Here is a 13190-nt window from a genome sequence, read left to right as displayed (position 1 = left end):
ATGTTGATCCCCATTTTACAGATGAGGTACCTGCAGCAGAGAGAAGTTAAGTGACTCACCCAAGGTCACTTAGTTGACAAATTATAGAACTGGAATTAGAACCCAGGTCCTTCTGACTTCCAGTCCCGTTCTCTATCCATTAGGCCACCCTGTTTCTCCTAGACCGTGCAGCTTCTCTTTAAGATACTCTTATCAGATGCTCCTGATAAGGCTTAAATAACTTATCAGATTTCAAGTCATCCTTAGAACTTGTCACACAATGCATTCTATCAGCATCTGCCAAGTAATGGACCATAACTCCTGCCCTTCAAGCTGAGTCACTTCCTGGTATAGAAAAGAGGAGTTCCTAGCCAAAGCATGAAAGTAGATATATTTAGGTAGGGAGTTCTCTGGCACTAGAATGGGGGAGTAAAATTTCTGCTGATGCTTCATAAACCATAAACTACTCATTTAAACTCCAATCAATAAATCAATCAATCGTATTTATTGAGAGCTTACTGTGTGCAGAGCACTGTACTAAGCGCTTGGGAAGTACAAGTTGGCAACATATGGAGACAGTCCCTACCCAACAGTGGGCTCACAGTCTAAAAGGGGGAGATGGAGAACAAAACCAAACATACTAACAAAATAAAATAAATAGAATAGATATGTACAAGTAAAATAAATAAATAGAGTAATAAACATGTACAAACATATATACATATATACAGGTGCTGTGGGGAAGGGAAGGAGGTAAGATGGGGGGATGGAGAGGGGGACGAGGGGGAGAGGAAGGAAGGATAGTCAACTCCAGTTGACTATCCAAAACAGAGATAAGGAGGGGAGGGCATAAGCATTGCCAACTGATGCTCAGGAAGGGAAAAATAAGGTTAATATCCCCTACTTTGAAGGAGCAACTCTTTTCAGCTATTGCTTGCTAAGATTTACATACCTGAACTTAGGGCAGCCAGGCATCCCATGGTGGAGGGGAAGGGGGCATAAAACCTATACTGAGAATACAAATAGGTATGCTGAAATGTTCACGTTTGAATGATTTTTTAAAAATTTGTTCTTCACCACTGGAAAATGTATACACGTGTGTGTTTGTATGCATTTAAATGTATATATGTATATGTATGTATATGTATGAATACAAAAACAAGAATAGTTAAAGAAAGTACCAGGAGTCACTGTCACATATGAGAAGTAGTTTGGCCCACTGAAATCACCTGGTCTGGCCACCTACTTTTTTGACACTATCAGGCGTGAGCTCCCTAAAATCTCCCCTGTTCCTCCCACCTCCCACATATACATATACATATATGTATTTATGTGCATAGATTAATATGCAGCTTAGCTTGTATTTATATACATATTTACACACATATATTTATATATACATATATATATATATATATTTATTAATTGGGAACGTTTCTGCTAATTCTCTTGTATTCTCCCAGGCACTTAGAACAGTGCACATAATAAGCATTCAATAAATACCATTGATTGAGTTATGAGTATCAGAATCTTTCTGGAGTTTTGTGGAAATTCGGGAATATAAAATATAAAACCCACAATCCATAACTACAAAATTTGTATTTAATAAATATAGCTGTGAAGGAGTTGATAAATATTAATTGTTAAATACATGCTACACAATGGAAATGCATTGTAAATGCTGTTCCTTTTTATGTTTTTCATGAAACTGTAATACAGCAAAATTTTCAACTTTTTCTAGTATTGCCAATTAGAATATTAGCAAACATTAAAGGTTGCTTCAATGTTTGCTAAGACCGCTAATTGGCACTATTATAGTTAATTATGATTGGAATTTTGTTGCTTTATTTTCCAACACATGGAATTTAAATAATGACATATGATTGGGCTGTAGAGTATTATATTACCTATTCTCCCTCCAATTTAAACTGTGAGCTCCATGTGGGACAGGGACTATGTGAAACCTGATTTTTCTTTACCTAACCCAGCGCTTAGTGGTAGGCACTTACATACCATTGTTATTATTATTAAGGAAGCCCCACATAGTTATATAATTTTAGGATAAATTCTCAATTTCAATCCATAGGAGTGCTGCCAGAATATCCAAACCACCACAGAACTTGTCCTTGCCATTCTCCTCTTCCCTTTCCTTTTAGGCATGCTTCTTCTTTCTCGTTTTCACTTCTTCATTTATTCTCCATTCCCCTTTGTGATGTCTGCTCCTTACCTTGTTCCTCTTGCAGATTTCAATATTTAGTAATGGTGATAAGGAACCATGGGTTACAGATTTTAGTAATGGAGAAATGGAGGGTCACAAGAAGGAGAAAAGGGTTAATCAAGAGTTGGGGGATGAGGCAGAATCCAAATCCCTAGGAATACCTCATTTTGGGAGAGAACCTTGCTATGCAGGGCAGATCAGCAGATTATGCAGAGCCGATCCTTACCAGCTGAAGCTCCGTAATATGGCCTTGGTTTCCCACGGCACACTTTTGGAAAAATGTCCTGGGATGGAGAGCTGGGGAGATGGAAACCTAGTGTTGGCAAGGAAAAACAAGAATAGTAAAGAAAGTAACATGATTCACTGTCACATATGAGAAGTAGTTTGGCCCAGTGAAATCACCTGATCTAGCCACCTACTTTTTTTAAGAAAATTGGCACTATCAGGCATGAGCTCCCTAGAATCTCCCCTGCCTCTCCCCAGTTCTTCCCACCTCCTGGTCCTTCTTCTGCTCTTCCATCCTTCCCAGCAGTATCTCTAGAGAGCTCCTGCCTTCACTAAAAATCCCTGCACCTGGGCATCCAACCCTATTCCTTCGCATCTTAACAAAACACTTGACCTCTCCCTTCTTCAACTGTTCACTCTCCAGTGGCTTCTTCCCCACTACTTTCAAACATGCCTATATCTTCCTTAAACTAAAGAAAAGCCCTCCCTTGACCCCCACAGCTCTCTCCAATTATTGCCCATTTCCTTCCTACCATTCCTCTCCAAACTACTTGAGCAAGTACTTGAGCAAACTACTTGACCCACTGTCTCAAATTCCTCTCCTCCAACTCCTTTCTTGACCCGTCTATTCTGGCCCCTTCACTCCACAGAAACCACCCTCTCAAAAAATCACCAGTGATCTCCTTTTTGCCAAAACCAATAGGCTCTACTCCAATCTAATCCTCCTCGACCTCTCAGCTGCCTTTGACACTATAGACCACCCCCTTCTCCTGGAAAAAAAAAAATCCAATTTGGCTTCACTGGCACTGTCCTTTCCTGGTTTTCCTCCTTTCTCTCTCGCTGCTCATTCCCAGTCTCCTCCATGGGCTCCACCTCTGCCTCCCACTCTCTAATTGTGGAGGTCTCCCAGGATTCAGTTTTGTGTCATCTTCTATTCTCTATCTCCAAGCCCTTGGAGAACTCATCCATTCACATGTTTTCAACTACCAACTCTATGCAGATGATACCCAAATCTACATCTTCAAGACATCTCTGCTTGGATGTCCTCCTGTTACCTCAAACATAACATCCCTAAACAGAACTCTTTATCTTTCCACCCAATCCGTGTTCTCCCCCTGACTTTCCCATCTCCATAGACTGTTCCACCATTCTTCCTGTCTCACAAGCCTGTATCCTTGGTGTCATCCTTGACTACCCTCTCTCATTGTGATGACACCCAAATCTACATCTCTACCCCTGCTCTCTCTCCCTCCAAGCTTGTATCTCCTCCTGTCTTCAGGACATCTTCATCTGGATATCTGCCCATCATCTAAAACTCAATAAGTCCAAGACTGAGCTCCTTATTTTCCCTCCCAACTCCTGTCCTCTCCCTGACTTTCCCATCACAGTAGACAGCACTACCATCCTTCCCATCTCACAAGCCCACAACCTAGGTGTCAGCCTCAACTCTGCTCTCTTATTCACCCAACACATCCAATCCATCACCAAAACCTGCCGGTGTCACCTCCACAGCATCGCCAAGATCCGCCCTTTCCTCTCCATCAAAACCACTACCTTGCTGGTTCAATCTCTCTCTCATCCTATCCTGACTGGATTACTACATCAGTCTCCTCTCTGATCTCCCATCCTCCAGTCTCTCCCTGCTTCAGTCTATACTTCACTCTGCTGCCTGGATTATCTTTGTACAGAAACACTCTGGGCATGTCACCCCCCTCCTCAAAAATCTTCAGTGGTTGCCTGTCAACCTACAAATCAAGCAAAAACTCCTCATTCGCGGCTTCAAGGTTCTCCATCACCTTGCCCCCTCCTACCTTACCTCCCTTCTCTCCTTCTACAGCCCAGCCTGCACCCTCTGCTCCTCTGCCACTAACCTCCTCACTGTGCCTCATTCTCACCTATCCTGCCATCGACCCCTGGCCCATGTCCTTCCCCTGGCCTGGAATACCCTCCCTCCACACATCTGCCAAACTAGCTCTCTTCCTCCCTTCAAAGCCCTACTGAGAGCTCACCTCCACCAGGAGGCCTTCCCAGAATGAGCTCCCTTTTTCCTCTCCTCATCCCCACCCCCTCCGCTCTACCTCTTTCCCCTCCCCACAGCACTTATATAAATTTGTACAGATTTATCACTCTATTTTACTTGTACAGATTTACTATTGTATTTATTTTGTTAATGATGTGCACATAGCTATAATTCTATTTATTCTGATGGTTTTAACACCTGTCTACATGTTTTGTTTTCTGTCTCCCCCTCTAGATTGTAAGCCTGTTGTTGGGTAGGGACTGTCTCTATATGTTGCCGACTTGTACTTCCCAAGTGCTTAGTACAGTGCTCTGCACACAGTAAGTGCTCAATAAATACAACTGAATGAATGAAAGATTTCTACCCACATCTTCAATACATCACTAAATTATGTAGCTCCACAGGACTTAAGGTGGGCTGACCTCCCAGACTCTTCACTCTCTCTACTCCAGTCCATATTTCACTCTGCTACCCAGATCATTTTCCTACAAAATTGTTCAGGTCACGTTTCCCCACTCCTCAAGAAATTCCACTATTTACCCATCCACATCTGCATCAAACAAAAACTCCTCACTATTGGCTTTAAAGCATTCAATCACCTTGCCCCCGCCTATATCACCGTGCTCCTTTCCTACTACAACCCAACAAGCTTCACTCCTCTTATGTTAACCTTCTCACTGTACCTCAATCTTGTCTATCTCACCACTGACACCTCACTCATGACAGGCCTCTGGCCTGGAATACCCTCCCTTCTCAAATCTGATTTCCCCCCCCCCCCCCACCCTTCAAAGTCTTACTCAGGGCACATCTCCTCTAAGAGGCTTTTCTTAAGTCCTCCTTTCCTCTTCTCCCACTCCCTTCTGTGTCGCCCTCACTTGCTCCCTTTATTCACCGTCCCCTCCCTACCCCAGAGCACTTATACACATATCTGTAATTTATTTACATTAATGTCTGTCTCCCCCTTTAGACTGTAAGCTCATTGTGGGCAGGGAAAGTGTCAGTTTATTGTTATATTGTTCTCTCTTAAGCACTTAGTACAGTGCTGTGCATAGAGTAAGCACTCAATAAATATGATTGAATGAATGAGTACAGGCCTAGGAGTCAGGTGACCTGGGTTGTAATCATCATCAATCGTATCTATTGAGCGTTTACTGTGTGCAGAGCACTGTACTAAGCACTTGGGAAGTACAAATTGGCAACATATAGGCCCCAAGGGTAATCCAGAGACTCATATAACAGTGCACAACTCTTCTCTAGGGTATGGTTTCTATCAATTTGGTGTTTCTTTTCCTAGCAGTCTAAAGAACTCAGTCTCTTTCCTTAAATAGTACAAGTCCCACCTACTTCCCAGGGGCTGCCAGGACTTGAATGCCAATTTGAGGGATCCATAAAGGAATAAGTGTATTCAGTAGTACTTATGGGAAGCAGCGTGGCCCAGTGGAAAGAGCATGGGCTTGGGAGTCAGAAGTTATGGGTTCTAATCCCACTTCTGATGCTTGTCAGCTGAGTGACTTTATGAAAGTCACTTAACTTCTCTGTGCCTCAGTTACCACATCTGTAAAATTGGGATTAAGACTGTGAGCCCCACGTGGGATAACAATCACCTTGTATCTGCCCCAGTGCTTAGAACAGTGCTCCACACATAGTAAGTGCTTAAATGCCATTATTATTACTATTATTATTATGGGTGACAAGCAATGGTCTGAGCAACTTGGCAGAAAAGGCAAGATGGGCCTTTCTCCTTAGGACTGTTCTCTACCATAAAAATGTCTTTAAAGCAAGATTTCAGCCGAGCATTCTCAGAGCAATGAGGTAAAAACTAATGGTTCCCCAGCCTTGGACAGAACTCACAGGGGATCCATCATGGTTACATGCTGTTGTAACCCTTCAAACTGCCAGGGTTTATGACCTCACTCTCCAAACCAACGACCACCTGCTGGAATCTTCAGGGTTTCCATGGAAATGACCACAAACAAACTTGAATCATCACAAGTGACCAATTGCCTTTGCACTGGACACACTGGACACATACATCTCTTGCTTAGGCCACCTTTAAGACACCTGGAATCATTTTTTTGTTCCAGCTGGAGACTACGGTCACTGCTTCCCCTGGGTTTGTATTATGGAAGGTAAGGATGGAAGTTCTTTTGCAATCCTAAAGTTATTGTTTTTCATTCATTTCGTTTTTTTACTTCAAAGAGTGGGGCTTTTAAGGGTTGGGAGGTAGGTATGATTGAAATGAATAGGGCAAACTTTTTTGATGCTTGTTTCCAGCTGTGAAGAGATTATTATCTCAAAGGGAAGTTTTATTCATAATTATTTTTATTTTGATACCACTAATTTATGGCTCACGGGTTTTCTGCTTCAACTAGAGAGAGATGAAAAAGAAAGAATGCTAAAAAAGGGCAAGGGGAAATTTGGAAATGTGAAAAGGTTAAAGTGTGGAAGAGTTTTGTAGTGTATAATATTGCACTGAACATTTCTCAGTGCAAGAGAGGGGAAAGAGGAAAAGACTGAAAGAGATGGGAATGAGATGAAGGAATAAAAATGGTATAAAGGAAATGTACAAGAATAAATTAAGTGATTGCAAAAGTCCATGGAGGAATTAGAGAAGGAACAGAGGTCAGGGAACAAGGCTTTTGAACTTGAACTGCAGCAGTTGAAGATGAAGGGATTTTTCCTCAGATGCTGAAGAGAGCAAGAAGGGAAACTGAGATTTAGAGAAAGTCCCACAGGAGCAATTCTCAGAACATATTTTTTGATTCTATTAAATATTTGCTGAACATTCTTGGGGACCTGGGGCTCTGTAGAGCACATTTGTTAAAGATCATATACATTGTTTATAGGCTGTATTCAGTATCAAATAGAAGACAGGATCCCAAGTAATGAACTTCTGGAACAAAGCCAGTCTCCTTGTATTGAAGTTATGCTTATTTCAACACAACTAGATTGAGGGGGACCTGAAATGACTTACAGTAGGGTGCCCAAACGAAGCTGTATGGAAAGCTAATATTTGGAAACAAGGCAGGAAGAAGAAACATTTGAAAAGCACAGTAAACAAAGCCTCCAACAATACTGCATCCTAGGTTAAATCTGGGAATCAATTGGAGAGATAGACTACCATGGAGTATTGCTTTCAAGAAGGCAAAGGCCCTCATTACTATCCCTTGTTCAGAGTAAGCACTCAATAAATACTACTGATTGATTGTCGATTGAGTGAGCGAAAGCTTCATAACAGAGTGGAAATAAGAGGCAAATTAGAAAACAGTACTAAGTATTGCTTCATCAAACACAATAATGTAACAAAGTGTGGTATTTTTGAGAGTGCAACATGGCTTTTTCAGTCACATGCACATTTATAGTCGCAGTAGTATTCTCTCCTAATGCAAATGATTATATATGTATTTGTTGAGATGTTCCTTGCTACCCTGCAATTTGTGAATAAAACAGGTAACTGGGAACTTCCTGGACATATGAGGAGGTAATTCATATGAATTCCATTTACTGCTCCAAGGCTGACTCAAGATTTGCATGCCACTTTCCACTCTGTAGAGAGACTATATCTGCTGGCTCCCAGTGAGCCAAGTTTACTTCTACATCCCCAGTGTCCATTTTAACACAATGTAATCAAATTTTCAGGTGAATCTCAAATTTACAAATGGGAAAATTAGGACTGACTGCCAGACAGACTTACCAAAGGAATTTTCAACCCTAGCTAGATACTTGCTTACCACAGCTGCTTAACTTCATGAAAACTGATGTATGACCTATTCTCTTCTAAGGCAATATGGACAGTGTGTCCAATGATCAGAGGCCAAAGTTAATGAAATGTTAAATTAAGAGCAAATGAGCCCACATTCAGAATTAGATTAAAGAGCTGGAAAGTTGTTAAAGTGTCAAGTAACCAAAGAATGACATTTGCCTGTATATTCCCATCCAACAAGGGCCCTAATGCAACAGGGCCAGAAAGGGTGATTTGGAGCTAATTCTCCTCTGGTGTGGTTAATGGGTCTTTAAAACAAAAATTTGCCAACCCTTTGGAGAAGGCAAAATATTGCTTGGTATTTGTGAAAGTAATGCACTTCACTAGGGCACTGTGAAGGACAAGGGGATTCATTCATTCATTCAATAGTATTTATTGAGCACTTACTGTGTGCAGAGCACTGTACTAAGCGCTTGGGAAGTACTAGTTGGCAACATATACAGACGGTCCCTACCCAACAACAGACTCACAGTCTACAAGGGGGAGATTTTAAATTCATAAAATCAGGCCACATGCATCCTTTTGGTTCAGCTCAAGGAATGTCTTTAAACAAGACCATGTTGCTAGTCAGCATATTTATGGGTACTCACTTTTCCTGTGGTTTTATGAACAAATCAGAAGTCCAGGTCAATGCAATGCTTCTCTTGAGAGTGAACCTTGGGTTACCTTTGGTATGCTTCCTCAGTCATCTCGTTTGCTGTGCTGGTTTGTGGGTGGACAGAACCAAACATCACTAGTGTCATTCTTCTCATCTGTTTGTGTTTCCAACAGAGAATTCTCCAAACTCTGCTGGGAATTCCCAAGGGCTGCCATCACAGAGAATTACCAACTCCTGTCCTCTGAATGTTCCTGCTGTGAGCAGAGGCTCTTCCCTGACTGGAAGTCTTCTTAACATCACCCAGCACTCTATTCCAGTCAGCAGCAATGCTTGGCTGCTGCAGCCTGTTTCTAGCGTGTCCTTCAACTCATTCCCAGACAGGGACTATTTCTTCCAGCATTCCAGCACTTCCAGGCTCTCTACAGTAGCTGGGCCAAGCCAAGCTTCCATTTCAACAATCTCTGGCCCAAACATCTATGAGTGGAGCAATGCCAGGAATGCTGAAGAGATGACATCATCTCTACAGGACTGCAATTTGACCACCACAAGCCCGGAAATACTTGTTACTCCACTTCCCATGGCAGTACAATATGGTAGAGCCAGCAGTGCTCCTACCATGGTGGCTCTTTACCCACAGTGGTCTGCAAGCCTTGTCCCAAGGACATCTTTTTCAGTGACCAGTCAGAGACACAGTGTAACATTTCCCAGACTTCCAATTCCTCACCACAATGCAGCCCAGGCCTATTATTATAATCCAATCCCACTAGGCCCCCAACTGCCTGGACAGTTTAGCCCTTACCTGCAGCCCTATGGCCCTACCCCGTACAGAGCTAGCAGGGCTACTCCCAGGCCAGGAACCCCTCAGCCAGAAATGGTGATGGTGTTAAAGGAGATCTGGCCTCAGGGTACTCTGCCCTTAGCTTCTACACCTGGACTGTACTACCCAGCTTCTACTAAGCAAGGCACAGCAACATTCTTCCAAGGTAAGTGTTGGATAAGGGGAAGGCAGGAAGGATCAACATCAGAGGAAGGGTTAGAGTGGAGAATAGGATGGTCCTGAGACCTCTGTTACCATGGGAACTGTGCAATCTCTGGAGTTAACATGGCCTTGCAGGATGTCCTAGCTGGCTCCTCCCTGACACCCTGGGGTTGCCCTCTGTAGCCTCTCAGAGTTCTAGGTGACTGGTGGTTTCACCCCCAGGGTTGTCCATGGATGTACCTGGGATGCCACAGTCCTATATGGACAATCCCATGCTTTCCCATGGGATGTTTCATAGCCTGGGTGGGAGCATCACCCATTCACCTCCCCCTTTCACCTGCATCATCATTCTGGAAACCCAGTTTTCAGCCCTCTGCCTACTGAGCCTGGGGCCTTGGGTTCAGACATCTCTTGGCCAGGGAGTGCACAAACTGGTTGAGATCTTGTCCTTGCCTGTCATGAGGGTGAGAGTCTATTCCCAACTCACTCCAAGACCTTGACATTCTACCTGTCACATTTTTGGTACTGATGAGTTTTCCAATGGTCCAAACTCCACTGGCAGGCACCCATTTGTTCTGGGGAAGAGAGACTCAGAAGTGCTGGGACCCTAGGCAGGTGAACAGGAGAGCCCAGTTTGGGGAAAGTCTTGATCCCTGGCTGAGGCCCCAGCAGATATCTCAGTCATTGGGCATTGACATTCCACTGGTTCCCTTGCAGTGATGGCAGTGTCACCGGGCTTGGCACCCACAGCCCCGACTCTTGGTTGGCCACCAACCTTGGAGCTCTCCACACCTTGGAGCAGCAAGGCCACCTTGCATACTGAGAGTAACCTGTCTACGGAATACATGGGCAGTGCCAGAATATCTGCAGTTCCAAGTTATGGGAAACTTCTCACCCTATCTTGGAATCTGGGTGCTTGCCAGGAGCCCCCATTGACCCCCTGGAAAATCAAGAAGTCCCCAGTAACCCCCCCAGAAAATTGACAAACCCCCATTAGCTCAGCAGAAAATCCAAAAGCCCTCACTGACCCCGCTAAATGCCCTGGAACCCGCATTGACCCCTCTAAAAATCCAGGAAACTCCACTGGCTCCTTTAAGCTTCCAGAAGCCTCCACTGCCTTCCCTAGATATCCAGGAGCCACCATTGCTCCCCCTGAAAATACCTGACATTAAGGAGCTTCTTTCTTCCATCGACCTCATTCCCTTGGAAACTGACCTCTCTCAGCTGTGCCACATCTCTCTCCTAGAAGAATCTGTCCACAGGGACCACCTTCCAGAGCAAAGCAGCATTACCCTTGGGACCCTAGCAACAACAGCAAAGAAGGAGTCTGAGCCCCTGTCTAGTCTTGGCAACATCTCCAGTTTGGTTGAAGACAGGCAGTTGCTGCCTGACCACCTATCTGTGAAAGAGGCTCTCCATCCGAAGGTACACAAGGTTCCCAAATCCAACTCCAAAGCCCCCAGAACAGATCAGACTTCTGGGCAGGCCACCCCAGGAATGGATTCCTCTGGCCAGCCTAGGAACAACAAACTCAAAACCACAGAGAAATGCCGTAGAACTCCTTGGCCAAAAGTTAACATCACAGGCTCTCAAGTGGATGAAAGAGATCTTTTAGCACCTGTAGCCAGCATCTCAGATCCTGGGTGTTTCCCCCATAACAAAAAAGCCCAGACCATGCTAAGCCAGGGAAGGAGCAAAGTTCAAATCCCCAGGCTGAAAGAGCCAAAGGGCCCAAGAGGTAGGAGCTCTGTGAAAGTTGGTATCAAATGTCAGTCGAAAATTAATAGTAAATCTAAGAAGAAACCCACACTTCTTAAGAGGAAGCGAAAGAAGGACCACCCTGACTGCAACCATGAGCCCTTAAAAAAGCCCCGAAGCCACCTGGGCATGCAAATGCTGCAGTCAGTGCAGGTGTTCCATATGCTGGGGAAGAAAAGTCCTCAGGTCAGAGGCATTTCAGGGACCAGAGAGAGACTGGGCAGCTCATCTGAAGGGCATGATACGGGAGAAACCCAGCCAGGCCTCCTGGAAGCCTCAACCATCAACATGGCAGAACTGTCAGACGAAAGTACTGACACACAGAGCAAGTTTCCTTCGGGGGAAGAAAGGGTTATGACTGTACCATTCTCCAACCTAAAGTATCTACCATCTCAGCCAAACAATTGCAAGCCCTGTTCTTCAGCAGTACAGCAGCTTTCTTCTCCCTACCCAGCCCACCCGGATCCTGTCATCACAACCAAGCATGATCATGCCACTCCAAGTGCTCCTGATCCTGCTAATTTGGGCCAGCCTGTTCCTGCCAAGTTAACACAGCCAAACTTTCTTTTCCCAGCCCAGACAGATCCACGTAAAACATCCAAGCTGGGAGCTGCCATCTCAGCCATGCCTGGGCATGCCAAATCTGTTCTACCGAGTTCTTCCAACCTTTCTTTTCCTGGTCTAGCTGTCCCATCTGGGACAGGCCCTTCTAATCCTACTTGGCTTGGCTCTACTTGTCCAGAGAAGCATGATGCTGCCAACCCCATACTTCCCAATCCAGGTCATCCTGATCCTTCTAAGATTGCCCAGTCAGGTCCTGCTAATTTGGACCAGCCTGGTTCTACCAATCTAATTCAGCCTAGGCCTGGCAACCTAGGCAAACCTGTCCCAGCCTACAACATCTACAGTAGCTGTCACATCAAGTCAGCATTCCAGCCTAGACCTAGTTAGCCAATCCATCCCAGCTAGCTCTTACAGTCCCAACAATCACCTGCTCTTTCTGAGGCTGATGATCTTCCTTGGACTATGTCATCTTCACAAGTTGTTATCCATTCCTGGCTCTAGCAACCAACCCATCTCCTGGAAGCAGTTTCTTGTCACCAAGCTAGGGATGTCAAGACCTATCACTGTGAAGCATGGGCCAAACAGGAGTGAGAGAATGCTGTAAAGTACATCTCAACTCTTCATTAAGAAACCAAAGGACTTGGAAGATTTGCAGCAATATGGTTAATAAAGCTGAGCAGGGATGTGGGACTTGAGCTGCTTTCTTGAGCTCTTGAGTGCTTATACATATATTCCTTTGAATGTGAATCTTTTCATGAAGAACTAATAAATTGTTTTCCCAATACTTAATGAATTGAGAAAAGAGTAGTGGAAAGATAATAATAATAATGGCATTTATTTATTTATTAAGCGCTTACTATGTGCAAAGCACTGTTCTAAGCGCTGGGGAGGTTACAAGGTGATCAGGTTGTCCCAAGGGGCCTCACAGTCTTAATCCCCATTTTACAGATGAGGGAACTGAGGCCCAGAGAAGTTAAGTGACTTGCCCAAAGTCACACAGCTGACAAGTGGCAGAGCCGGGATTTGAACCCATGACCTCTGACTCCAAAGTCCGTGCTCTTTCCATTGAGCCACGTTGCTTCTAGA

General features: G+C 44.3%; 1 protein-coding gene across 2 annotated transcripts; it reads left to right on the top strand.

Annotated features, from left to right (window-relative positions):
- Nucleotides 1–6458: 6458 nt before the first annotated feature.
- On the top strand, nt 6459–12878 carry LOC119950419 (uncharacterized protein C2orf78-like). 2 transcript variants are annotated; one of them, XM_038772805.1, is made up of 3 exons: nt 6459–6571; nt 8977–9786; nt 11029–12878. In XM_038772805.1, the coding sequence occupies exons 1-3, from the start codon at nt 6565–6567 to the stop codon at nt 12489–12491; spliced, it is 2280 nt and encodes a 759-aa protein (XP_038628733.1). In that variant the 5' UTR covers nt 6459–6564; the 3' UTR covers nt 12492–12878. The 2 variants fall into 2 exon arrangements, with proteins under 2 accessions (XP_038628733.1, XP_038628726.1); XM_038772798.1 differs by having other exon boundaries at nt 10909–12878.
- Nucleotides 12879–13190: the final 312 nt, after the last annotated feature.

Source organism: Tachyglossus aculeatus, chromosome 2 (assembly GCF_015852505.1).
Source record: "Tachyglossus aculeatus isolate mTacAcu1 chromosome 2, mTacAcu1.pri, whole genome shotgun sequence".
NCBI classification, from domain to species: Eukaryota; Metazoa; Chordata; class Mammalia; order Monotremata; family Tachyglossidae; genus Tachyglossus; species Tachyglossus aculeatus.
Note: the sequence above shows the minus strand (reverse complement) of the source record. Positions and strands in the feature narration are given on the sequence as shown.